Genomic DNA, 27,615 nt, shown 5'->3' on the forward strand with positions numbered 1-27,615 from the left:
ATCTTTCTGGCAAATCGTAACGGTGACTGTCATGTATTAGGACACGTGAAATTCTGTAGCAGGGCTAGCAATGAGCTTCCATGGTGAATAGCATTTCTGTCTTGCAGTTGAAGTCCGGGGTTTGAATCTAGGTTCTGTTCTTTGGAACCCCAAAAGGGTCAAAATTAAAGAAATTAAAACAACATTTTGAAATAAATACCATTTTGATAAATAACAGACAAACAGTGTAATATGGCAATTAAATTGCCAAATAAGGTAATATTATTATGAAAAGATTTTACAAGATAAAAAGCGTTTTTCACAAAGTATTAGGGGTGTAACAATACACAAAAATCTCGGTTCGGTACGTACCTCGGTTTTGAGGTCACGGTTCGGTTCATTTTCGGTACAGTAAAAAAACAAAATGCGAAATATAAATGTGCTAGTTGTTTATGACACCCTTTAGTGCTTTCAACAATAGGAACATTAGCCCATACAAAGCTAGAATTCTGCTCAAAAAGTAGCGGGTATTTAAAGATAATCCAACAACAATTTGCCTTTCAGACCCCGTGTATTGGTCAGCTTTCTTTCTGAAAGAAAGAAGAAAAAAGAAGTCCTTTGCTAAAGAGAAAAGCAATCCCACTGACAAAGATTTTAACATGTATTTTACAAATGAAATGCCGAAATGAAACATTTAAAAAAATTTTTTTTATGAACGGTTTTCAAAAGCTTTATTGGTGGATTTTCTCAAGTTAAAGCGCCACAAAGACATTAATAAATTTAATTGTGTAAGCAGGATGTGTGTATTATTCTTATTATTTAATTACAGGTGTTTTAGCTGATATCAATTTATTTAAATGGGCTATTATTTATTTTATTATGTGTTTGTATTTTACAAATGTGATGTAGTATTCATTTATATTGTATATCTTATGTTGTATAACTTTAGTTCCGATGTCAATATTAAGTTCCTACTTGTTTTGTTGTGGTCGGAAGGTTTTGTATTCAACACGGTGCCGTGTTGGTCATTATTATAGCCAAGAAGACAGCCGTAAATCAACAAAGACAAGTCAGCTGTGCCCCGATCTACCACTCAAGAGATCTGATGGACTCAAAAAGTAGGTTACGATTCCATATTAGTTTGAAAATCGACCGGATCCACCGTATTATTACACGAGTGACTTCCGGCCTGATCCTAGCTAGTAGTATTGACGCAGGAGGGCCGCGTCTCACGCCAAATAATAAACTCTGCCGTTCTTTTCGCGTGCGTCGCATCGAACCGCTTCTGGGATGCATCTAACACGCGGCCGCACTGCGACTGGTGTGCACTGGCTGATTGACTCTAGCGCCCGCATTTCCCTGCGTTCTCGCGGCGGCCATGTTGTCGCGCCGTTGACGTTTCTGGTCTGTCCTACCGTGTTGGTCCTCATTATAGTAGAGAAGACGGAGTAAATATAATCAACACAAAGAAACTGTAACATCGACTCACAGCCTCGAAAAGTAAGGGTTATATTACGTCAGAAACTCATTCGGTACACGTCCGTTCCGAACCGACTACCACGTACCGAAACGGTTCAATACTATTACATGTACTGTTACACCCTTACAAAGTATATATTTTTTAATTTCATAATGCTTTTTTTCCACAATAACCTTTTAATTTAATAATTTCGTTGTTCAACACAATGAGATTTTACAAAATAAAACCACTTTTCCCAAAGCAGGGTTGTTTTCGTCAACGATGATGATAGCGAAAATATTAAAGGAGCAATTTTTTCATGACGATGACGTCACGATGAAAAGTGTCTTGGGAGGCTAAAAACATTATAAGATGGATTTTAGTTGTCATCTGACGACACGAGAACGAGATGAAAATTCGCCATAGTTTCTGTCATAAAATCACAATGTGTGATATTTTCTTATTGTATGGTTAGTTAGAACTAGGCCTGTCAACAATAACTACTAAAATTTTTATTAAAACTAAAACATTAAGAGGGGTTTTAATATAAAATTTCTATAACTTGTACTAACATCTTTTAAGAACTATAAGTCTTTTTATCCATGGATCGCTTTAACAGAATGTTAATGTTAATGCCATCTTGTTGATTTATTGTTATAATAAACAAATACAGTACTTATGTACAGTATGTTGAATGTATATAACCGTTTTGTGTCTTATCTATCCGTTCCAACAATAATTTACAGAAAAATATGGCATATTTTATTGATGGTTTGAATTGCAATTAACTACGATTAATTAATTTTTAAGCTGTGATTAACTCGATTAAAAATTTTAAATGTTTGACAGCCCTAAAAAAATAGTTTGTGAAAAACACTTTTTAATCTTATAAAATCTTTTTTACAATAATATTGCCTTATATTACAATTTAAGGGCCATATTACACAATTTGTCTGTTATTTATCATAATTGCATTTATATCAAAATGTTTTTATTTAATGAATTTTTACCGTTTTGGAGTTCCATACTGTCCCTCCTGTGTAGAGTTTGCATGTTCTCCAACTGCTTGGCAGGGTTTTCATCCAGGTCTTTCTGCTTCCTCTCACGTTCTAATAAACATACAGTGGGGAGAACAAGTATTTGATACACTGTATCAAATACTTGTTCTCCCCACTGTACATGTTAGCAGGTTCATTGAAGAGTGTGAATGTGAGCATGGCCGAATTTTGACACACATTAGAAATGGACGACGGCATAGAATTTGTCTGGCTAAATAAGCAGACCCATATTTTTATCACACTAAGTGGACAGAAATGTTTAAATGCTTCACCTATAAAACTTTTCACTGTTTTTAGTTTGAGTGGTATTTTGACATCAGTGTATTTGATTTGTCGGTTAATTGATGGATGCACTAAAGCATCCTAATTGAATTATGCAAATGATGTCAGACACAATTGCGACTTTGCAATTGGGTCTCTGATAAGACAGCCAAAACAATTATTAGCAACAAGAAGGTAGATTTAAATGAGGTAGGTGAGTGCCTCAAAAGAACTAGTGGGCCTTTTTACCCTGATTATGAAGATAAATTCATTCACCGAATCATAATTCAAGGTACATGTGTCAGTGGTCAACATTTCACGTAACAAGACGGGTGTCAGGATGACAACTTTGAAAGTAATGCTCCTGTCATATGTCAAGTGAATCAATGTGTTAGTGACAAAAAATAAGTATAATTCATAGTCTACATTCATAGACATAGTCGTACAGTGGGGCAAATAAGTATTTAGTCAACCACTAATTGTGCAAGTTCTCCCACTTGAAAAGATCAGAGAGGCCTGTAACTGTCAACATGGGTAAGCCTCAACCATGAGAGACAGAATGTGGGGGGAAAAAAAAACAGAAAATCACATTGTTTGATTTTTAAGCAATTTATTTGCAAATCATGGTGGAAAATAAGTATTTGGTCAATACCAAAATTTCATCTCAATACTTTGTTATGTACCCTTTGTTGGCAATAACGGAGGCCAAACATTTTCTGTAGCTTATCACACACTGATGCTGGTATTTTGGCCGATTCCTCCATGCAGATCTCCTTTAGAGCATTAATGTTTTGGTGCTGTCGTTGGGCAACACGGACTTCTGTCAACTCCCTCCAAAGATTTTCTATGGGGTTGAGATCTGGAGACTGGCTAGGCCACTCCAGGACCTTGAAATGCTTCTTACGAAGCCACTCCTTTGTTGCCCTGGCTGTGTGTTTGGGATTATTGTCATGCTGAAAGACCCAGCCACGTCTCATCTCCAATGCCTTTGCTGATGGAAGGAGATTTTCACTCAAAATCTCTCAATACATGGCCCCATTCATTCTTTCCTTTACACAGATCAGTCGTCCTGGTCCCTTTGCAGAAAAACAGCCCCAAAGCATGATGTTTCCACCCCCATGCTTCACAGTAGGTATGGTGTTCTTTGGATGCAATTAAGTATTCTTTCTCCTCCAAACACGAGAACCTGTGTTTCTACCAAAAAGTTATATTTTGGTTTCATCTGACCATAAGACATGCTCCCAGTCCTCTTCTGGATCATCCAAATGCTCTCTAGCGAACCGCAGAAGGGGCCTGGACGTGTACTTTCTTCAGCAGGGGGACACGTCTGGCAGTGTAGGATTTGAGTCCCTGGCGGCGCATTGTGTTACTGATAGCAGCTTTTGTTACTGTGGTCCCAGCTCTCTGTAGATCATTCACTCGGTCCCCCCGGGTGGTTCTGGGATTATTTGCTCAACGTTCTTGTTTTCATTTTGACGCCACGGGGTGAGATCTTGCATGGGGCCCCAGATCGAGGGAGATAATCAGTGGTCTTGTATGTCTTCCATTTTCTAATAATTGCTCCCACAGTTGATTTCTTTACACCAAGCGTTTTACCTATTGCAGATTCAGTCTTCCCAGCCTGGTGCAGGTCTACAATTTTGTCTCTGGTGTCCTTCGACAGCTCTTTGGTCTTGCCCATAGGGGAGCTTGGAGTGTGACTGACTGAGGTTGTGGACAGGTGTCTTTTGTACTGATAATGAGTTAAAACAGGTGCCATTAATACAGGTAACGAGTGGAGCCTCGTTAGACCTCGTTAGACATCGTTAGAAGAAGTTAGGCCTCTTTGACAGCCAGAAATCTTGCTTGTTTGTAATTGACCAAATACTTATTTTCCACTCTAATTTGGAAATAAATTCTTTAAAAATCAAACAATATGATTTTCAGTTTTTTTTCCCCACATTCTGTCTCTCATGGTTGAGGTTTACCCATGTTGACAATTACAGGCCTCTCTAATCTTTTCAAGTAGGAGAACTTGCACGATTGGTGGTTGACTAAATACTTATTTGCCCCACTGTATGTGTACACATGAACATATTCTGTACATATGTATTGGTACAGATTGGGGATGCCAAGGCAGCCAATGACTTGCTTCAGCTGAAAACTCTAATATATGTTTAGCTATTGTGAATGCCCAGGTGCAGTGTTGACTGGTCATTAAATCTACAGCATTACATTATTTTCCGTCAATTTAAAAATTTGAATCAGTGGAAAACAAGCGCCGATGGTTGGCGACCCATTAAAACTAGTTGCCGAACCCTGCACAGTTGTGTTATAATTCAGTTTCGGTGTGCAGGGGGCCTGGAGACTTGAAACCATCATCATATGAGTTGTCACACACGAGGGAATGAACTGATTGTGTAGATTTAGCTATTAACGAGTATCTAGTAACAAATCCAAAATTTGAAGAACGGGGAAGGATGTAAATCTATGTCAGTGAATTTACAATTGTGCACTGATTCAAATTAAAATTGTTCGCTTTGACTGAGGTTTTGTTGCGTCGTTTGAATTATTTCAAGCTTGAAAAATTTATGACAAATGTCCACAAGATTTTTTGGAAATAGAAGCCAAGAGCAAAGAGTGCCGGGAAAGCGCAACTAAAGCTTATGAGGTTGGAATGCAATAAAGAACCCAAAACCACACGGAAGGAACACGGCCGTGGATGTTCTTTGGTATCTCGTTTCACCCACAGGATTTACAAGAGCACGCTTTTAAACTGTATTGAGGTATTACCGCTTCTCTTTTCGGCAAGAATGTTATAGGATGAACAGATGATGAGTTTGCGTGGATCCCGACACACCTGTTGAGATCTTTACGAGCTATAATACGAGGCTGGTATGCCAGATATGGGCTAATGCGATGAGTGAAAAATGTCTTTATGGGGTTTTATACAGTTCAACACAATTACATTTGCTTAGCTTGGATCGAAAAAAAAAGTTGGCCTGTAGATTTGGGAAGGATTGAAATGACTGTGGGCATAACAGTTGCTTCACTTGGAGAATAAAAGCTGTGTCAGTTGTTTTGTGAGAGATTGAATTCAACAATTTTAGATTGCATTTCAAATCCTAATGGCTATATGTCTGAGGATAACATATATATTTTAAATCGTGACATATTTTCAACATTCATCATAACTACATAATCTGGAGATACCGTAATTTTCAGACTATAAACTGGTACTTTTTTCCCTCATTTTGAATCCTGTGGCTTTTAGTCCAGTGTGGCTTATTTTTTTATTTATCTGATTTAAAAGGTACGACTTTATTTGATAGTGGCATCATAAAACTGCCATAAGACTAGAGGTGCATGATAATTATCGGTCCAATAATTATCGGTCCGATAATAGGAATTATGACGTCATCCCAATAAATCCGATTACATTGTATATTATCGGGCCTATCAGTAATATTTTTGGCACGGTGTCGGTGGATTGGGATGTGTGCGTTTGTTTCCACTCCTGTTTTGCCAGTATGCAAAGTTTTGTTACTGTTCTAGAGGCCGTATTTTTCCTTCACTGAGTTATAAACCTTAATATGGCAATTAGCAAATGTTTGCCTCACCAAATGTTTTATCTGCTGACAAAGCACAATACCTGTTGACTTTATGTTTGTTTTGGATCAATGCTCATTGATTGTGATTGACTTAAATCGTTTTTATTTGAAAAAAAAAAAAATATGGGCACTTTATTTGAATTCAAAACTGTTCTTGTCTTTGTTTGTTTTATTATAATAAGGTTTATGTCATCATGAAAATTCTGGTTCGGTCAAAGGCAAATCTATGCTCAATCAACCACTAGTATTTTTGACCAACAGGTGTTCAAAAACTCAGATGAATATACATTGAAAAATTATATATTTATTATCGGTTATCGTATCGGTATCGGCCTTGAGAAGCAGGAAGTTATCGACATCGGTATCGGTTTCCAAAAATGGATATCATGCACCCCTACATAAGACCGTCATATTTATGACATGACAATATCATTAATGAATGCTTATGACAGATGTCATTAAGTGTCATCCGTCAAATTATGTTATTAACTCCATTCATGTCTAGCTTGTATCTTTTACATTTGTTCAGAATAGAGATAATTTTCCGGATGACAAAAAATGTCATCTGTCATAAGCAAGGGCGTAGGTTTGCATAGGGACGGTAGGGACATAACACTATCAACTTCTGAGGATGCTCAAATTGTCCCCACCAACTTTTAAGCAACCTTATTTGCATTATATGATGAGTTCAGTTATATCGGTAATTTAAATTGTCTTTCCATATGTTGTAAGGATAGAATTGACTCTACCATTATTAAGTGAATTAATTTAATTAAGTTTAGACTTACATTATCCCTTCTCACTTGCTGAATGTGCCGGTCCATTTTTTCCGCTTAAACGCACGTCTGATTGGCTGTTGACTAGACCCCCTTATCCCCACACACACAGAAATATATGTCAACATGCGGCCTCCTCCGCCCCCTTCGAAGAGAATTTTTTTATGGCCAACAGCAGCAGCCACTGCAAGTAATGTAAAAAGACATCAATGTTTGGCCACTGAAAGTCTGACCTGCATCAGAGTTAGCATAGGAATAAACTGTGTGAACTTGCTAACCTGCAAAACTCGAGTAGGAAGCTGCTAAGAGAGAAGTGTCCACCTGTATGTGTTTTCTACTGCTAAGGCCTTTTCACAGTAGATTTAGCTCAGTGTGAAGAGTGGTCCATGGCAAGCGTAGAACGGGAGGAGCCACGTAGCCTGATGTAGACGCTGTCAGGAAGTGAAACATGGCAAGCGTATTTACTATAGTCCAAGCACCAATGCGTTTATATTTTTACTGTTGCACAACAAAATAGCGACTTTCCCTATTTCAATGAGTAGGGGGTATTATAATAGCCGTGTAAACAGTTTTTCTAGTTTCGGTGAGAAGGTGAATAGTTTTTGGTTGTTGTTTCCACACAAACGTACATGGTGGTACCATTTAGCTTAGCAAGGAGAGGTATGAAAGTCATTTTTCGAGTGTCCCAGAGCTCGCGAAACTTTAAAAAAGTGCATTGATCAAGGTTTCGTCGGCCGTGGTTTGCGTATATCCGCCTGCCGAAACACCCTGATAGCACAGATATAAGTACGCCTGCTCCTCTGCCCTATGACTTCCAATTCTCTAACAACTTGAGGTTCTTTTGCATCAATCTTTCAGTTGTTTTATTTGATGGGCTATGTCGGCATGGCAACAAATGCCAAGAGGGAGTGTCACACAGATGGGGGCACTGATGACAGGTTCCAGGCAAGGGGTTGAGTGTATCAATATGTAAAAATAATACCCCAGTGCACAGAGGAGCCCTTTTAGACATGCTTTAGATCATATTAAGTCATTGTGGAAAAGAGCTTTTCTCAGATAGCTTGGAATCAGTCCATTTACAGTTTTCCAAAAACAAGCGCCCATTTCCACAGTGGAACTGATGAGTTTAGACTAATTCCAACCACTGTGCCATGGCACATTAGCTCCATCTTCCAGTCAAAATGTATAGGAAGTCTATCACTGACAATCTAATAACATTGAAACAGCGCTATGAGTGGTTTTAGAGTGCTAAAGGAAAATGTGACGAAAAGAGACGCAAAATGTCATTGTTTCACTCTCTCCAATATTTTTATAAGATATTCTTTTTATCAAAATATTTTTCCCCCATAGCTAAATAAATGGTATGGTCATGACAAATAACAGTCTTATGCCAAATGGAATATGAAATCATAAAAATGCATTTATTCAGTACGACATGGCATAATTACTACATCATGGTCAAAACTGTTGACTTCACCTTTACTGTCACACCGCCCGAACGATATTTTATGCCACTTTTGTCATAGCCCTGCCCCGGCTTCAGAGAATGTAAACAAACCAAGAGTCGTGAAAGCCAGCCGAATATGGTGTAAAATAATGCTTTACTACACGGTGAAGACGTAAACAGCGAGAGTCATACGAGAGCGGCTGCAGTTGTTGTGCAGCTAACATGGCAGAGGAAACTTTATACATGTCCCTCCATGATCAAACGTAAGTAAATGTGTTTACTTTGTAATCGCTGTATTCGCGGCCATTTTTAACACAAAGTTGCAATTTCTGATCGGGTGGGAAATTTGACAGAACACCGGGCACAAGAAGAGGGCAATAAGCCGAGTATAGTGCTCTCCTGGCGGGGGGATGTGCGACAAGCCGCCGGTCGTCGGCCGAGTGGACAAGGAGCACGTCAGCCACAAAATGCATGCCAACTCGATATTAAAACGTGTGCCATGATCCTAGTATTTGACGTAATACAAAATTACAATGTTTACTCACTTCCTCGTAAGTTCAGTGGTCCCACAGTTGTCGCAGACTTGTTTTGGCCGATCTCGGGGTGAACGGGAACTTTCTGAAACCCAAAAAGGCTCACAAGCCTCTCCCTGGTGCAGCTACAAAAGCCTGCAGCCGTTTGGCTGGCGTGATGCGAAAAATAAACAAATTAATCCGCAAAATCAGCTGAATCCATCTGCATGCTATAAAGCAATGCTGTATTCTGAGATGCTGACCCGAGTGACGTCACATCCGCGTTCGTCCTAAACCCAAGACTGGAGCCGGAAGTAACTCATTTTCATGGCGTGGGATTCAAAATTTGAATGTATGAAACGATTGATTCCACACACATCCAAGCGGTCCATTTCATTCAGGAGCATAAAACACCGTGTGAAATATGAAATAAACATGATTTTTGGTGTCATACGCACTTTAATGATTGCTAAATAAACTGCTAAATCAGTGCTTCTCAATTATTTTCTGTTACGCCCCCCCCAAAGAAGACGTAAATGTTTCGCGCCCCCCCAAACTCTCTGCCGCCACTGTAAATAGTATCATTTGTCTAAGATATTACTATTATAAGTACACTTCTGCCTAACATTGTGTCCTTTTTTTTCTATTAAAGAAAAAAAGTAACAGATCAACTTATAATAAAGTATAATTTAACATTGTTTTGTTTGTAACAGAAAAAAACTTAACGTCCATCAATTTGCCTGAATTTAAAAAAAAAAAAAAAAAAAAAAAAAAAACACATCCAAACTGTAAAAAATACACTCAAGGTACATTTTTGATCATTTGATACTGAAAAATACAATGTAATAAAATCAGTAAATAATAACAAATTCAAATTGATTAGAAACATTAACTCATTAAGACAATATGCCCCCCAAAATTGACCGAAAAAATAAAACTGAATAGAAGAAAAAAAAAAAGAGTGTCTTTGGACAGAAAGACAGTTTTTATTTTCGCTGCTCACAGTATCATCTCTTTTGCAATGGTGAGGGGTTATTTTGCATTGAGCATGCTAACAGTGCTCACTGGTTTACTGATGTAACGCAGCAAAGCGGGACGATTGTGGCAATATTCGGCACGTTTTCGCTGAAAAACAATCAAGGGGCTTATCAATGAGATTGGGGTCTAATGAATTTAAGTGACATCTTAAATGATTTGGCTTCTGGCTGTCCGCTATAATCATTTTTAGACACCGTAAACAGTGGTCTTTTCTCATCTCCCAATGTAATAAATGTCAAAGCCAAAACGCAAACGGCCTGAAAAAAGCGCATTCTCGGTGGCCGAGGGAGAACCGTAGGTGAGGTCGGTCATCGTGACTATCCCAAGTCGAAAATGGCACTTCTCGGACGGACACAAGAGAACCGGAGAAGAGAGTAGGTCGCTGCGTGAGTCCGGCTGGAAAACGGCTTTCAAAAACGGCGCACAGCTCATCACATCTCACATTTTCTGTGAGCTCTTGCTTAGTTCAAAAATACTGCGCGCACTCTGAAAATGAGAGCACCACTGCTACCCATTGAGTGGATGTGCAAGTACACTTTATTCTAGTACGTCAAAAATTAAAAAATTAATTTAAAAAAAGCATGCTCCCCGAGGTCACATGCGCCACCCCTGGCATCGCTCTGCGCTCCCCTGGGGGGGCGCGCACCACTATTTCAGAAGTACTGTGCTAAATAAACGGGCACTTTCTGAAACCCGAAAAGGCTCACACGCCTCTCCCTGGTGCTGCTACAAAAACCTGCAGCCGTTTGGCTGGCGTGATGCGAAAAATAAACGAAGTAATCCCCAAAATCAGCTGAATCTATCTGCATGCTATAAAGCAATGCTGTATTTTGAGATGCTGACCCGAGTGACGTCACATTCGCATTCGTCCTAAACCCAAGACTGGAGCCGGAAGTAACTCATTTTCATGGCGTGGGATTCAAAATTTGAATATATGAAACGATCGATTCCACACAGATCCAAGCGGTCCATTTCATTCAGGAGCATAAAACACCGTGTGAAATATGAAATAAACATGCTTTTTGGTGTCATATGCACTTTAATGATTTAGACTGCTAAATAAACTTTCATGAATACGTTTTATAATGCTACATTTTGGAAGGTATTTGGATAGTCATAGGAAGCCAACATAGCATGCAAAAACTACAAATTTGCTCAGACTCAGAAGGTGCATCTAGAATTTAAAAATACAAATCAACACAAAATACATGATAGTTAAAACAAAACATGTCACGTAAGCAGGCCCTCGAGTAAATACAACACTGCGACAACTCTCCAGACAACAGATGTCAGGCAACCAAAGTGTGCTTGAGTTCTAGAACTGCGTTGAGTCACTGCGAAACGTGCTGTCAAAGCATCTAAGCAAATAGGTAATCCACACGTGTTCTAACTCATACACAGATTTGGCAGCGGCATCAAGGACAGCGTGCAGGAGATGGACACTATCCTTGTTGACAGTACCTTGACAAGTGTAATCCCGGATAATGCACACTGAGTAAACAAACAAAAAAAACGCAGAGACGAACATTCAACCGCTGCACCGCACTTCCCCCAACACCAACGTCGGGATGCGACATTCTTTCTGGGCTCCAAATGACAAATATGGAGACACACTTCCGACAGTTAGGGATGAAATACAGAATCATACAAAACCACAATCATACGCTGCAGCGCACACAAACAGCAACGGAGGCAAATACATAAAAAGCACCATGTAACTAAGCATCATGGGAACATCCGCTAAAATCTTCTGAATCTCTGGATATGTCCACCAAATTGACGTTACGCTCTTTGCAAACCATAACACAAACGTGGAAATTATAACGCCTGTCTATGATGTGTCACTTAAAAACCAAGAGTAAGTTGTGGGAAATCACTGAAAAAACAATTCTGTATGTTATCAACGTTTGTTGTTGTATTTTCAAAGTGACAGATTCAATAGCCACACAATTTTTACATAACTGAGCAGCCAGGTGTATTATATTTTACTATAGGTAAAGCAACAGCAACATATGAGCAAGAGTTCTTGATGCATTTCCCCAGCATAATATTAACAAAACGTGTAAGTATGTGAAAACCCTGTGATTTTGCAAGTTCTCCCACTTAGAAATGATGGGCGGGTTTGAAATTTTCATGGTTGGTGCTTGTCAACTGTGAGAAATCAGAAACCAGAAATCACAGTGCATCATTTTAAACATTTTTTTTGTATTATACTACTGCAAATAAGTATTTGAATACATAAGAAAGTCAATGTCAATATTTGGTACAGTATTCTTCGTTAACAATTACAGAGGTCAAACGTTTCCTGTAGCTTTTCACCAGGTTTGCACAGACTGCAGCAGCGATTTTGCACCACTGCTGCGTACAGATCTTCCTTAGATCAATCAGGTCTCTTGACCAGGGGTGGGCAAACCGGTCCTCGAGGGCCGCAGTGGGTCCTGGTCTTTGTTCCAACTGACCCAGCACGGATAGTATAACCAATGAGGTTTCAGCAGAAATGAGAAGCACCTGACTGCAATCGACTGATTGCACTTGTAAAACAGCAGATTGGTGAAAATGTGTCCTCTTAATGGGTTGCAACAAAAACCCGCACCCACTGCGGCCCTTTGTGGAATAGTTTGCCCACCCCTGCTCTAGACTGTCACTCGGAAACACAGAGTTTGAGCTTCCTCCAAAGATTTACTACTGAGTTTAGATCTTGAGACTGGCTAGGCCCCTTGCAGAACCTTGATATGCTTTTTACTAGAGATGTCCCTATTGATCGGCATCCCGATCGATCGGGTCCGATCACGTCAGTTTCAAAGTATCGGAATCGGCAAAAAAGTATCGGACATGCCTTTTTTTAATATATATATATATATATATATATTAATTAAATCGTTTTCTAATTGTATTTATCATTACAGACATAATATGTTACACTCATCCAGAGTCTTTAGTTTAGGTTTAAGGTAGGGTTATCAAATTTATCCCGTTAACGGCGGTAATTAATTAAAATTTTTTTTAATCAAGTTAAAATATTTAACGCAATTAACGCATGCGCTGCACGACCCACTCACGCATTGTCGCGTTCAATCTGTAATGGCGCCGTTTTACCTATATATAGAGCTAAACGGCAGCGTAAAATGAGTAGAGTGAATTTTGGCAGCCTTTGGAGCCTTTTTTTAATTGGCTAAAGCCTTACAATCCCTCTCCCTACGATTAGAAATATCATGAGAAGCAATGTGGGGAAGCAAGGTAGCAATTGATCTTTTTCTTAACACCCTATGTTATTTCCCAACGCAGAGAAGATATATCAATTGGTACCACTACGCACAGTCATGGGTGCACTTCCCATCATGCATTTGGACAGAACAGTTAAATGGCTACAGTATCATTTACTGAAAGCTCAACAAATACACTAGATGGCAATATTTAGTCACAATATACAAAGTCACATTTATCCTTTAAGAATTACAAGTCTTTCTATCCGTGGATCCCTCTCACATAAAGAATGTTAATAATGTAAATGCCATCTTGAGGATTTATTGTCATAATAAACAAATACAGTACTTATGTACTGTATGTTGAATGTATATATTCGTCCGAGTTGTATTCATTTTTTTTTTAATGCATTGTCAAAATGTATATGATCGGGAAAAATTATCGGGAATGATTGGAATTGAATCGGGAGCAAAAAAACAGCAATCGGATCGGGAAATATCGGGATCGGCAGATACTCAAACTAAAACGATCGGGATCGGATCGGGAGCAAAAAAAACATGATCGGATCAACCCTACTTTTTACAAAGCCACTCCTTGGTTATTCTGGCTGTCTGCTTCAGGCAATTGTCATGTTGGGAGGCCCAGTCACGACCCATTTTCGATGCTCTAACTGAGGGAAGAAGGTTATTCCCCAAAATCTCACAATATTTTGTCCTGGTCATCCTCTCCTTATTACAGTGCAGTCATCCAGTCCCATGTGAAGAAAAACACCCCCAAAGCATGATGCTGCCACCCCCCTGCTTCACAGTAGGGATGGTGTTCTCGGGATGGTACTCGTCATTCTTCTTACTGAGTGGAAAAAAAGTTCCATTTTGATCTCATATGACCACATGACTTTCTCCCATGACTCCTCTGTATCATCAAAATGGTCATTGGCAAACTTAAAACAGGCTTGGACATGTGTTTAAGCAGGGAAACCTTCCGTTCCATGCATCATTTTAAATCATGACGTCTTAGTGTATTATCAACAGTCACCTTGGAAATGGTGGTCCCAGCTCCTTTCAGGTTATTGACCAGCTCCTCCTGTGTAGTTTTTGGCTGATTCCTCACGATTCTTAGGATCACTGAGACCCTACGAGGTAAATTTTGTATGGAACCCCAGTCCGAGGGAGATTGACAGTCATTTTTAGCTTCTTCCATTTTCTAATAATTGCTCCAAATGTGGATGTTGTATCATCAATCAGCTTGGCAATTGCCCCGTAACTCTTTCCAGCCTTGTAGAGGTCTGAAATTATGGACAGCTCTTTGGGATGTATAGGGTGGACAGGTGTTATTATGCAGTTAACTGCCTCAAACAGGTCAAAAAGTCAGACTTAAAAAGACCACCTCCACTCTACTTATTTAGGTGAATAAAGCTAGGTTCATATCTCAGGTCTTAATGTACAATTCCCATTTTTTGGTCATATCTTTGTTCTGGGGTAACGTTCGGACTGCCTTTGTCCATTGAGCCCATTCAAGTATCACGCATGCGCAATAATTCCCAGTCTGAGGTGCGCTGTGCAAACTGACCCACATGCGCAGGACCATCAAAACAAATGCTGGCTCGAAGTTATTCTCGGGTGATCATATTTTGATTTTAAAAAAACTGGAAACAAATAACAGACATAAATAATCCCCGCTTAGTCTTAAATTTGAGGTTTATATGGATTGATAGCATGCACGCTCTGTGTGTCCATGACGCACACTTAACCCTAGAACACTAATGTTAAATTAGTTACTCCATCACTAACGTTGGGTATGTTTTACCCGATATATTATCCCCGATAAATTACAGTTTTCATCAATTTATGTTAAAAGTGAAAAACTGTATGCCAAATTGTAGTACTCTTCTTTATTTTACCAATTTACAATAACACATAAAATAAAAAAGAGGTACCATGGGGTACCCTTTAAAAAGGCAGCAAAATTTTTGAAAAATCAGGAAGTCCTTAATGAAACATTTCCTAACAAAAAAGATAATGGAGCTTAGAACTTGCTCTTTGGTCCACCCATTCCTGGGACATGTGAGCCTAGTCTGGTGAAGGCACAGTCTTCCTGCATCACTGACAACTGAGAGAGAGAGAGACAAAAAATGGCATTTTTTGAGAGGGGAAAAATTACCGAATTTTATTGAATATATGCATTTCCTTGGAAATTAGCATTAAGTGATGTTTATTCATGGTCATTATACTAATTGATGCAAATTATAGGACGTCTCTAACTTGCCTTATGTCTTACATGCAGTCGGTACAGGCAGGGTAGTAATGGCGAGGGCACACTGGTCGACCATTTGTCTGGTGGTATGGTCACCACACTCACGATGTCGTATTTTTTTTCTCTTATGACCTGAAGTGCTAGGCTCAATGCAATCACTATCATCCTCCTCATCATCATCACTTGATTCTGGTATATAGTCTCTATCACTGTCACTGTCATACATCACCTCTGCTCCCACATGATCAACATCTTCATCACTGCTTTCCCTGAACAGAAGATCTTGTATTTCCTTCTCTGTCAGGTATTTTACTGGTTTTCTGGACATCTTTTTTCTCACTCCCTGAGTGCTACAACTTCACTTGTAGCTAGCTAGCTAGCTAAAAGCTTCGCTCTAGTTGAAAACAAAAGAAATCTGCTCAGCTAACAATTAAAGATGTAAATTAACATTGGCTACGTGTTACTCACTTGTTAGCATGCCAGAGTAACCAAGCTTGAAGCAGAATGGCATCTGTGGATGAAATAGGGCAGAGTATGCGGCCAGTCTGAATGTTGTTTCTCTTGAAAAGTGTAAAGAGCGTCTGAATTAAACACACTAACAGGAAGGAAGGAAGGAAACAAATATACCATTAATGACATCAGTGAGAAGCTTGAAGCTACCCAGGAACCCATGTAACTAAGACAGCAGCAACACAATAAAAATCACATGACAATGACTGTATGGGTAAAGATCACCCAGGTTTAGTGTTCCAGGGTTAAACGGTCAGTTTGTCTAGACTCTCTGCCATGTAAGCGATCTTGAAATATTGCTCATGAGGCACAGATCCTTTTTTAATGACTGTTGTCAAGCTTCCCTCTTCCCTAAAAGCCGCATTCAAGCTAGGCGCTAACGCTAATGCACTGCTCCATCGCTAACGTAGCGCTCAGTCTCTCTCGCTCTTCGCTGACGTAATTGCTGCATATATTCTGATTTGGGGGACTTGACAGTTCAGACCGCAGCCACGTTCTGAAAAAAAGGTTGCCCAGATCGGATTTTAACCACATGTGTAAGTGACATGGATTGGATTTGAAATGGTCCACTTTTATGCGACCTGTCCCGTTCAGACCGTCAAGTTAATACCTGACTCGAGTTGGAAAAACACGAAAAAGACATGCAGTATGAACCTAGACTAAGTGGAGTGAAGGTGGGCTTTTTCATGGCGACTAACAGGTTTTTGAGGCTCACAATTCTAGCTAATCGTCAGGTGTTCAAATATTTGCTTGCAAAGGTATAATATATATAGTATTTAAAAAATGGTAAAAAAATCATCCACTGTAATTTCTGGATTTTTTATTTTTTTTATTTTCTCTCACAGCGGACAAGCACCTACCATGAAAATTTCAAACTCGGCCATCATTTCTAAGTCGGAAAACTCAAATCAAAAGCAAAATCGCAGGGTGTTCAAATACTTATTTTCCTCGCTGCAACTGCTACTAAATATTAATCACGCCCAATTTTCTCAAAATAAGGTTAAAACGTAGCTTTCTTACCCTCAGGGCTTGGCTGTAGGGGCCTATGTTGGCTGGGGCCCAGTGTGATAGAGACTGTACGTGCAGAGCTTCTCGCCGATAAAAGCAATCCTCTCTGGCTGGCTCGGTCCACTTATGGAGGAGAGTGTCCATCTGCAGCAGTAGGCCAGCGGGCAACGAGGCCTGGACACACACCCTGGATGGCAAAAACGAGTGTTTTACTGTGACTGTTCCAAGTAATATGAGGATTGGATTTTGCACCTGGCAGGAGGGTTTGTGTCAAAGTAGTTCTTATACACGGCATTCAGTGGACCAAAATCTTCCATGCTGCTCACATACAGGTGAACAAGGACAATGTCCTTCATGCTCCAGCCTCTCGTATCTAGTTCACCTGTACACACACAAAGCATAAGGCTGAAACAAAACATATTATAATTGCAAAATAAGAATCTAAGAATGCGTTTGTTTTGTAGTTTTGGCTGGATATATATTTTTGAGAGGCAGCTTTATATTGAAAATTAATATCTTTAGAGTGCTTTGAAATCAAACTAAATTTGAAACATCTTTTAACTTTTTTTCCCCATGATTTGTTCTTTTACTCAAAAATACAAAGACAAGGCTTACTTTACATTTGTATTCACTGTGCATCGAAAACTTTGTTTCTCCAAATAGAATACTTAGAAGATATTTTAGAAAACATAATGTCTATCTATTACATATACTAGATATATTTTAATTAATACGAGTAACGAGTGGAGCCTCGGTAGACCTCGTTAGAAGAAGTTAGACCTTTTTGACAGCCAGAAACCTTGCTTGTTTGTAGGTGACCAAATACTTACAGTGGTGAGAACAAGGATTTGATACACTGCCGATTTTGCTGGTTTTCCCACTTGCAAAGCATATAGAGGTCTGTAATTTGTATCATAAGTTCTCTTCAACTGTGAGGGACGGAATCTTATACAAAAAAACGGAAAATCACGTATGATTTTTAAATAATAAATTTGCATTTAATTGCATGAAATAAGTATTTGATACATCACAAAAATTTAACTTAATATTTGGTACAGAAACCTTTGTTTGCTATTACAGATACCAAACGTTTCCTGTAGTCCTTGACAAGGTTTGCACACATTGCAGCAGGGATTATGGCCCACTCCTCCATGCAAATCTTCTCCAGAGCCCTCAGGTTTCGGGGCTGCTGCCGGGCAACACGGACTTTCAGCTCCCTCCATACATTTTCTATCAGGTTCAGATCTGGTGACTGGCTAGGCCACTCCAGGACCTTAAGATGCTTCTTACGGAGCCACTCTTTAGTTGCCTTGGCTGTGTGCTTTGGGTCGTTGTCATGCTGGAAGACCCAGCCACGACCCATCTTCAGGGCTCTCACTTAAGGAAGGAGGTTTTCAGCCAAGATCTGGCGATACATAGAACCATCCATCCTCCCCTCAATACGGTGCAGTCATCCTGTACCCTTAGCAGAGAAGCAGCCCCAAAAAAATGTTTCCTCCTCCATGTTTCACGGTTGGGATGGTGTTCTTGGGGTTGTACTCATCCGTCTTTTTCCTCCAAACACGTAGAGCAAAAAGTTCAATTTTGGTCTCATCCGACCACATGACCTTCTCCCATTGCTCCTCTGGATCATCCAGATGGTCAGTGGCAAACTTCAGACGTGTCTGGACATGCACTGGCTTCAGCAGCGGGACCTTACGTGCGCTGTAGGTTTTTAATCCATGACGGCTTAATGTGTTTCCGATGGTTGTCTTCGAGACTGTGGTTCCAGCTCTCTTCAGGTCATTGACCAGGTCCTGCCGTGTAGTTCTGGGCTGATTCCTCACCTTCCTCATGATCAGTGATGCCCCACGAGGTGAGATCTTGCATGGAGCCCCAGAACGAGGCAGATTGACCGTCAACTTGAACTTCTTCTATTTTCTAATAATCGCTCCAACAGTTGTTACCTTCTCACCAAGCTGCTTGCTTATTTTCCTGTAGCCCATCCCAGCCTTGTGCAGGTCTATTATTTTATCCCTAATGTCCTTACACAGCTCTTTGGTCTTGGCCATTGTGGAGAGGTTGGAGTTTGTTTGTTTGAGCATGTGAAGGTGTCTTTTATACAGGTAACAAGTTCAAACAGGTGCAGTTACTTCCGGTAATGAGTAGAGAACAGGAGGGGTTCTTAAAAAAGAACTAAGAGCCGAAATATTTACTAGTTGGTAATGTATCAAATACCTATTTCATGCAGTTAAATACAAATTTATTATTTAAAAATTATACAATGTGATTTTCTGGATTTTTGTATTACATTCCGTCCCTCACAGTTGAAGAGAACTTATGATACAAATTACAGACCTCTACATGGCTTGCAAGTGGGAAAACCAGCAAAATCGGCAGTGTATCAAATACTTGTTCTCCCCACTGTATTTTCCACTCTAATTTGGAAATAAATTATTTTAAAATCAAACAATGTGATTTTCTGTTTTTTTTTTTCTTTCCACATTCTGTCTCTCATGGTTGAGGTTTACCCATGTTGACAATTACAGGCCTCTCTGATATTTTCAAGTGGGAGAACTTGCACAATTAGTGGTTGACTAAATACTTATTTGCCCCACTGTATACCTTAAGAAAAAAAGTTTGGTAGAAACTTCTTCCCAAGGGTTTATTTAAGCCATTCAAAAGATTAACTCCAACAATGTGTTGTACAGCTTGAGTATGCATGCTTCAACTTCAGTTTTTTTTTTTTTTTTGTTGGTGTGGGGGTCCTCGAGGCAGTGCTTAGCAATAAAGCCAACCTGCACATTTGCAAAGCGTCGGCTTTGTGCTGAAGATCGTTTTGTTGATGTATTTTTAACACGACTGAAGCCTCAGTAAAGCGCTAATGGTGTTTGTCCCTCCCTGTATGCGTACGCAGCACGCTTGCACGTCAAGTGCAAACACAATCTCAACACAAAAAAAAAAAGGCGCTCAAAGCCAAGTCTCCCCTTGCAATGATTTGAAAGAGCTTCAAGTTTGTTTTGCCTTTGCCAACACCACCGTCTCACACTACTTCATCCTCATACAAAGAGGCCGTTCATTAAATATTAACTTGTTTAATATTGTCTCGACGCTGTGCAGGCAGTTCAGCCTAGCACCGCGATAAACATTAAATATGCTTTTCATCTTTCGCTCCTCTTTCTCCATCAAAAAAAAAAAAAGCTGGGAGAGAAAGCGGGGGAACTACAGATAGACTGCAAAAAGCGCTCACTTTAAAACATCTGCAGGGCAACAATGATAACCCCGCCTAACGTAAGTGCACTGTCTGGACGACCGCGTTCAAGAAGCGTCTGGCGTTGGAGTACATTTGAAGAGCTTGTCCTTGTTTGGTGGCGAGGTCGCTGTTTGCTATTCTGCTCGAGCAGTCGACATAGCATCTGACACGAGTCCTTGGTCGCCTGCTGTGTTGTCGTGCGCTTAAAACAGGACAAGACCTCAGTCAGGCTTTGTCGCGACACCTCATGCATGTTAAAGGGAACATCGGACTTAATCTTGTAGGCTTCAATAAGCCACAATTGTTCTCTTTTACTAAAGTATGTTATGAGAAACACACATATTATCAGATTCAGTAGGAGCAGTGTGGTTTTCGTCCCAGCCGTGGAACAGTGGACCAGCTCCACACCCTCAGGAGGGTCCTCGAGGGTGCATGGGAGTTCGCTTAACAGTCTGCATTTGTTTTGTGGATCTGTAAAAAGGTGTTCGACCGTGTGCCTCGAGGAGTCCTGTCTAGTTTATGTCATCGTGACATAAACTGGAGTATGATTGGAAATTTTGTGGTCTCAGCACGAGCTCTGACGCACGGGACGGGACCGGACGGGAGGAAACATGGGTTTGGGCATCAAATATGGATCTGGCGACTGGATCGACCGATGCTCTTCCAAATAACGGCTTTTATGCAACTCATCCAATGAGTTTACAGCGTCTGAAAGCACTGGGGGTTCCATAATTTGCAAGTGAATCCACCTTTAGAAACTACGATCATTGACAATACGGACACACAATGACGGACAATATGGCGGCACAATACAGCGATCACATGATTGTGTGTCGTTGGTGATTGGGGTCTATAGGCCATGAGGACTATAAAACATTATTCTGGAACTTTTGCTTACTTTGCAAGAGTACAAAGGCTGCTTCAGTCTGGCCCTGGATCCCGGGGTCTTGGCTTTGCAGCCCATTGATGCCAGAAATCCACTGATAACCTCGAAAAGTCATGGAAGAGCAGGATAGAGGCGCAGGTGCAGGGAGCGCTTTAAACATAGAGGAAGAGAGGGTTAGCAGGGGTAGTTAGGAGAGTTTGTATGTTCTCCCAGTAGTTGCATGGATTTTCCTCCTATAATCTAGGCCAGGGGTGCCGAAGTCCGGTCCTCGAGAGCCCCTATCCAACTTGTTTTCCATGTCTCCCTCCTTTAACACACCTGAATTAAATGATCAGCTCATCAGCAAGTGCTGCAGGAGCCTGATAATGATCCTGATTATTTGATTCAGGTGTGTTGGCGGAGGGAGACATGGAAAACAAGCTGGATAGGGGCTCCCGAGGACCGGACTTGGGCACCCCTGCTCTAGGCTCTGGCTTCCTCCTGATTTCCAAAATCAGACGTGTCAAGGGCACTCGAGTAGAGCTGCAGCTATTGATTATTTAAGTACCGTAATGTTCGCACAATAAGGCACACCTGACTATCAGCCGCCACCCACCAAATTTGGCTTGAAAACGGCATTTGTTCATTGATAAGCCGCAGTGGACTCACTGTATTAACGGATATTTACACCACAATATATTAACCGATAACACTTTATTTGACAGCAGCATCATACGACTGTCATAAGATCAAATGAACCACCATGAAGCTTTGAACCAATTGGCTGCAAAGCTTCATTGCTTCAAAAAGCTTCATTTGGCTATCACTGCTCCCTTGGGGGAGACAGTCAACCTCCGCTTCCACCTGATGCCAACACTGTTGTTGTCCAACATGCCTCCTAGCATGCATTGCAGTGCTACAGATGTAAATAACAGTCAAAATGTATGTTCTGTGCTAATTATTTCTTCAGTTACTGTTCCAGTTATTTCATTAATTGCTAGCTATGGTATTTGGTAACACTTATTTTGACAGTGCCACCATAAGACTGTCATTAGACTATCATTATTATGACATGACACTATCATGAACATTAATGAAAGCTTATAAAATATGTCATTTAGTGTTATCCTGTAAATTATCTCACGTTGAATGGATGTAAAAGATACAAGCTGGACATGTATGGAGTTAGTGACATAATTTGCCGGATGACACTTAATGACATTTTCATAAGCATTCAGTAAGGCCCATGATAGTGTCATGTCATAATTATGACGGTGTTATGACAGTCTTATGCTGCCGCAGTCAAATAAAGTGTTGACTATTAACCCAAATAAATCAACAAATAAGCCGCACTGGACTATAATCCGCAGGATTCAAAATGAAAGAAAAAAGTAGCAGCTTATAGTCCATCCATTACGGTAATCGATTAATCTATCAATTTGTTAGTTCGAATAATCGAGTGATCGTATTAGGAACATTTAATGCATTGCAAAATAAACTTTAGGAGATGTAAAACAAAGGCTTGCTAACATTGCACTTTCAAATGCTACAAAATAAAATTCCCAAGTGTTTTTTTTTTTTCAAACTATGCAGAATTGCACTTTCAGATCGAAGGATCGAAATACAACATAACAACAATTGGCTAAGTTGCATAGCAAAAGTCTCCTAGCTTAATTTTTTTTAACAATCCTCCTAACAAATCGTTCAAACACACATTCCTACCAAATTCTGTTAAATATACCGCTAAACTAAATTACAAATACAGAAACAATTCATATTAGCTCAAACAAAAACTTGGTCTTAACAGGGTGCAGCTGGATCCTGTCATGTTAGATGAGTTATGTCATATTGACTGCTGCCACTAGAGGGCAATGTATCCACAAACCAATAAAACTTAATGCAAACTTACAAAACAAACCATGACAACGCCACTCTAACTAAATGAATCCTTGAAGCAGCTAAATTTGATTTGAAGCTTTTGTCTAATCACATTAGGGCTGTCCCAAACAACTAATTTCCTATCGATTAGTCAGCCGACTATTTTTACGATTAGTCGACTAATCTAATATTTTTTATTTTAACTACTTTAATAATGAAATTTTTGTTGAACCTTATTAATTCACAAAAAAACATTTTGGAACACCTAAATTCTTTATTAACGTATAAATAAATAACAAATATCAATAATAAATCACAAACAATGAGGTCAAATGCTGCTGGCATTAACTAGTGCGAAAAAAATGTAAACGGAAACACAAAGACTTCACCTCTTTAACAGGAGTCAAAACAATTCTAACTCTTTTTGTGGTATGTCATTGTCTATATTGTTCTAAATGTTAAAATGAATTGCAATGTCCCGGACAACCATTTTCAGAATACTTTGTGTGAATTCAGATGCTTCTTCTGGTGTGCATTCCGCATTTTTGGGGGAGGGGAAAAAACTGTTCAACTTTTATTTGTTTTAACCTGAAAATAGATAAACTAGAGGGCACACTGAAATATTACCACAATTATTTTGAATGAGAGGCACACATACACACAGTAACTAAAATTAAATATATAATATTAATCAATTTATTAAAATATACACTCACCGGCCACTTTATTAGGTACACCATGCTAGTAACGGGTTGGACCCCCTTTTGCCTTCAGAACTTCCCCAATTCTTCGTGGCATAGATTCAACAAGGTGCTGGAAGCATTCCTCAGAGAGTTTGGTCCATATTGACATGATGGCATCACACAGTTGGTGCAGATTTGTCGGCTGCACATCCATGATGCCATGGTGCCAGAAGGGCTGGTCTGAGTATTTCAGAAACTGCTAATCTACTGGGATTTTCACGCACAACCATCTCTAGGGTAGGCCTGGTCTGATGAGTCCCGATTTCTGCTGCGACATTCGGATGGTAGGGTCAGAATTTGGCGTCAACAACATGAAAGCATGGATCCATCCTGCCTTGTATCAACGGTTCAGGCTGGTGGTGGTGGTGTAATGGTGTGGGGAATATTTTCTTGGCACTCTTTGGGCCCCTTGGTACCAATTGAGCATCGTTGGAACGCCACAGCCTACCTGAGCATTGTTGCTGACCATGTCCATCCCCTTATGACCACAATGTACCCAACTTCTGATGGCTACTTTCAGCAGGATAATGCGCCATGTCATAAAGCTGGAATCATCTCAGACTGGTTTCTTGACAATGAGTTCACTGTACTCAAATGGCCTCCACAGTCACCAGATCCCAATCCAATAGAGCATCTTTGGGATGTGGTGGAACGGGAGATTCATATCATGGATGTGCAGCCGACAAATCTGCACCAACTGTGTGATGCCATCATGTAAATAAGGACCAAACTCTCTGAGGAATGCTTCCAGCACTTTGTTGAATCTATGCCACGAAGAATTGAGGCAGTTCTGAAGGCAAAAGGGGGTCCAACTTGTTACTAGCATGGTGTACTTAATTAAGTGGCCGGTGAGTGTAGTATACTACTATATGTATATACACAATTAGGCATGTGCCGGTATGAGATTTTGACGGTACGATAACCGTGAGCAAAAATACCGCGGTTTCACGGTATCACGGTATTGCAATTATAGCTCCAAAATTTTGAGATGTATGGGTTTAAAAAAAAAACTTATTTCCATTGAACAGGTTTTTTTTTTTCAGAACATATTTGCAAATTGGAACATGAATATAATGTGAAAATAAATTAATGTGAAAATAAATAAATTAACAAAAAATAAATATTTTATATAAAATTAAAATAAATAGAACCTAGACTGTACCCACAGCCAGAGCTCAAGTTGCTCAATAATAGAGCAAGAACAAAATAATTGCTATAAAAAAGTAAGAACACTTCTAAATAAAATTTAAAAAATATATACTGTATGACTTTTTTTGAGGGGGAGAAGCTGAAGTTTCGCCATTTTCAGCCACTGTGTCAACTCTCTTCTACATGATGTCATGCCTTTGTGTTAAAAAGAACAAATAATTCATAAGTTAATAAGTTAGTTAAAAATGTATAAGTTAGTTTTATAAGTTAGTTAAAATGTAAATATTGTTGAGGTTTCAAGGTTTCATCTAAAACAAAAAGTGAGGAGTGAGACCTCCTTTCGCAATTAGCGATCTTTGACGCGATCCTTTTTTTCCTCCCCCATTCATTCAAGCTTGTTTCTCACTCGGCGGCTGTGAGACATAAAATGTCGACCAAGCTGCTCTCCCAGCTTAGCTTAGGCTAACATTCGTCTTTGTAAGTTTTAGTTAGTTTGTATATTGAATTTGAAAGGAAAATGTATGTTTTGTTTTTGGCGACCTTTTTCATGGTGCTACTGCTATCCTGTTGAACCTACTCACATGTGGAAAAATACAATTGTATAACGTTTTAAATGTATTCATTTGTATATTTCACCACGATTTGAGACCTCAATAAATTGAAGAAAAGTACGCCTTGCTTTTCGAGGGTTGGTTTTTGGGTTTGCTGGCTGTTTAGCAGAATAGCGTTACTGACACTCACGGCAACAAACGGGAAGGGTGAGCGCTGCTGCACCAAGCCACTTCGGCTGCATTTTGGCACATGAAAAATAGCGAATACCGTACTAAGGTATGACAGAAAATTTTAGTGGTTTTGAAACAGCGACGTTTTCACACTACGGTAAACCGTGAAACCGGTAACCGGCACATGTCTATACACAATGATACTTTATAATATAAAGTAACTAACATTAGTGCAGTCATGGATTACAGTAAGCAGGCCAGTGCTGTTTCCATATATATTTTTATTATATTATGCATATACAGGATATATGTATATATTTTCCCCAAGTGGGAGCTTCCATGATCCTAATAAATGTAATAATAATTAAAATATATATATATATAATGATATAATATATATATCAATTATTATATTAAATAAAAATGCGCACATAAAGGTAACTTCCGTTTTTTAAAAAAATCGTTAGAAAGTTGTATGGACTTACAATCCGCGAGCTTGTTGTTTCTTGTTGTCTTCGAAAATTATAGTTTGGTGACGGCGCTTCAAGTTTTCGTTCATAGCCGACGTGCTACTGTGGTATGCGAGCTCAGCTTAGCAATATTTTCCTTGAAATAATTCCAGGCTCTGGCTATTCTGGTCCGCTTTTTTGGCTTCATGCCACTTTCACGTGTCACCAATTCTGCCCCGTTTGGTAATTGGCGGTGTTTTCAACTCCTCGCCGTAGTGAAGAGTGAACCGGCGATTCACTTGGCTCGTTGTCGTCGGTTCGTCCGATTTCCTCCTCAGGAAGGCAGCGGCGAGGATAAAAACACCGATAGGCGTCAGATGGCTCTTTTTGGATGCTTTTATTGACCAAAACAAAAACGTGGGGGATGCAGCCACTGAACTCCGCGGTACCCACGCACTTTCCTAACACACCGATCTCGCTCCCTCTCTCTCGCTCGCCCACTTTCTTCCTCTTTGCTCAATCTGACAATGCCGGTCACATTGAAATAACCGCTTGCATTGCGAGTGCCTGCCATTCTAAACTTTATCTGAATGTAATTTTTTTTTAAACCCGTCATTACTAGGGTTGGGAATCTCTGGCATGAAGCCGATTCGATATGTATCTAGATACACAGGTTACAATTCGATTAAAAAAAAGATACATTTTTATGGCCGAGCGATTCGATACGATTTGATACAGTTTAAGAACGATACGATAGTAAACATTTGTTGTGCGTGTTCGTACAGTATTTTAAACATATAAAAAAAGACCGCATTTCTAATAGCAAAATTAAACAACAAAATTTCATACCAATGTTATGTTTTAGTTTTTTATGAAAAAAAATTAAGGCTTACTATATGACCGTCATTTTGTTGGATGGGATTTATAATAAAACTCCAGTGACAGACAACAATAAAGTGCAGTAATTCAATTACTGTATTTCCTGGTGTTTTGAACACAAGAGGTAAGTAATTTAAGAGCAAACTTTGAACGTAAACATCTTACAGACAAAAAATATTAATTATATGCAGCAGCTCTAGAAAAAAAATAATTAAACCTGCAATGTTATCATAAATAAATAATAAATTATGCTTTACCACTGGTATAATTGGGGGAATAAAAATATGGCATTTTAGACAGGTCAATAATCATCACTTTAACCTTATACACAGCAAAGTCTTTCACTTATGCCTGTGTTTCCAGATTTTTTACTCATCACTGTCCATATCTTTTTTGAAGGGCAGATTTTTTCATGAGGAAGATCAACTAATCCACATGTTCATGTTTAAGTAGACTGCGTTTCGTGGGGGAAAAAAAATCTCCAGAGGGTCGTGCTGCCCGTTCCACCATTGGAGTGGCTGCCTTCCTCACTTCAAAGTCCGACTTTGTTTTTCCTGGGTTCGTTGAAAATCAATCGCTGCACGTCTCTGGCGTCGGTGCTCA

At 39.6% G+C, this 27,615-nt stretch overlaps 1 protein-coding gene across 8 annotated transcripts in view; it reads right to left on the reverse strand.

The window, feature by feature from the left end:
- The window catches only part of dph6 (diphthamine biosynthesis 6), a 198,813-nt gene that overhangs the window by 84,953 nt on the left and 86,245 nt on the right, over positions 1–27,615 (reverse strand). For 3 of the 8 annotated variants that reach the window (XR_009067117.1, XM_057859083.1, XM_057859086.1), the window contains exons 10-12: positions 21,226–21,363; positions 17,348–17,477; positions 17,108–17,282 (exon numbers count right to left, since the gene is read on the reverse strand). Coding sequence is in view for 6 of the 8 variants with exons in the window: in XM_057859083.1 (XP_057715066.1) it covers positions 17,108–17,282; positions 17,348–17,477; positions 21,226–21,363 (443 nt within the window). In the remaining 2 variants the exon portion in view is untranslated. The other 5 variants (XM_057859084.1, XM_057859087.1, XM_057859085.1 and 2 more) reach the window with 5 other exon arrangements.

Source organism: Corythoichthys intestinalis, chromosome 15, assembly GCF_030265065.1.
Source record: "Corythoichthys intestinalis isolate RoL2023-P3 chromosome 15, ASM3026506v1, whole genome shotgun sequence".
Taxonomy (NCBI): domain Eukaryota; kingdom Metazoa; phylum Chordata; class Actinopteri; order Syngnathiformes; family Syngnathidae; genus Corythoichthys; species Corythoichthys intestinalis.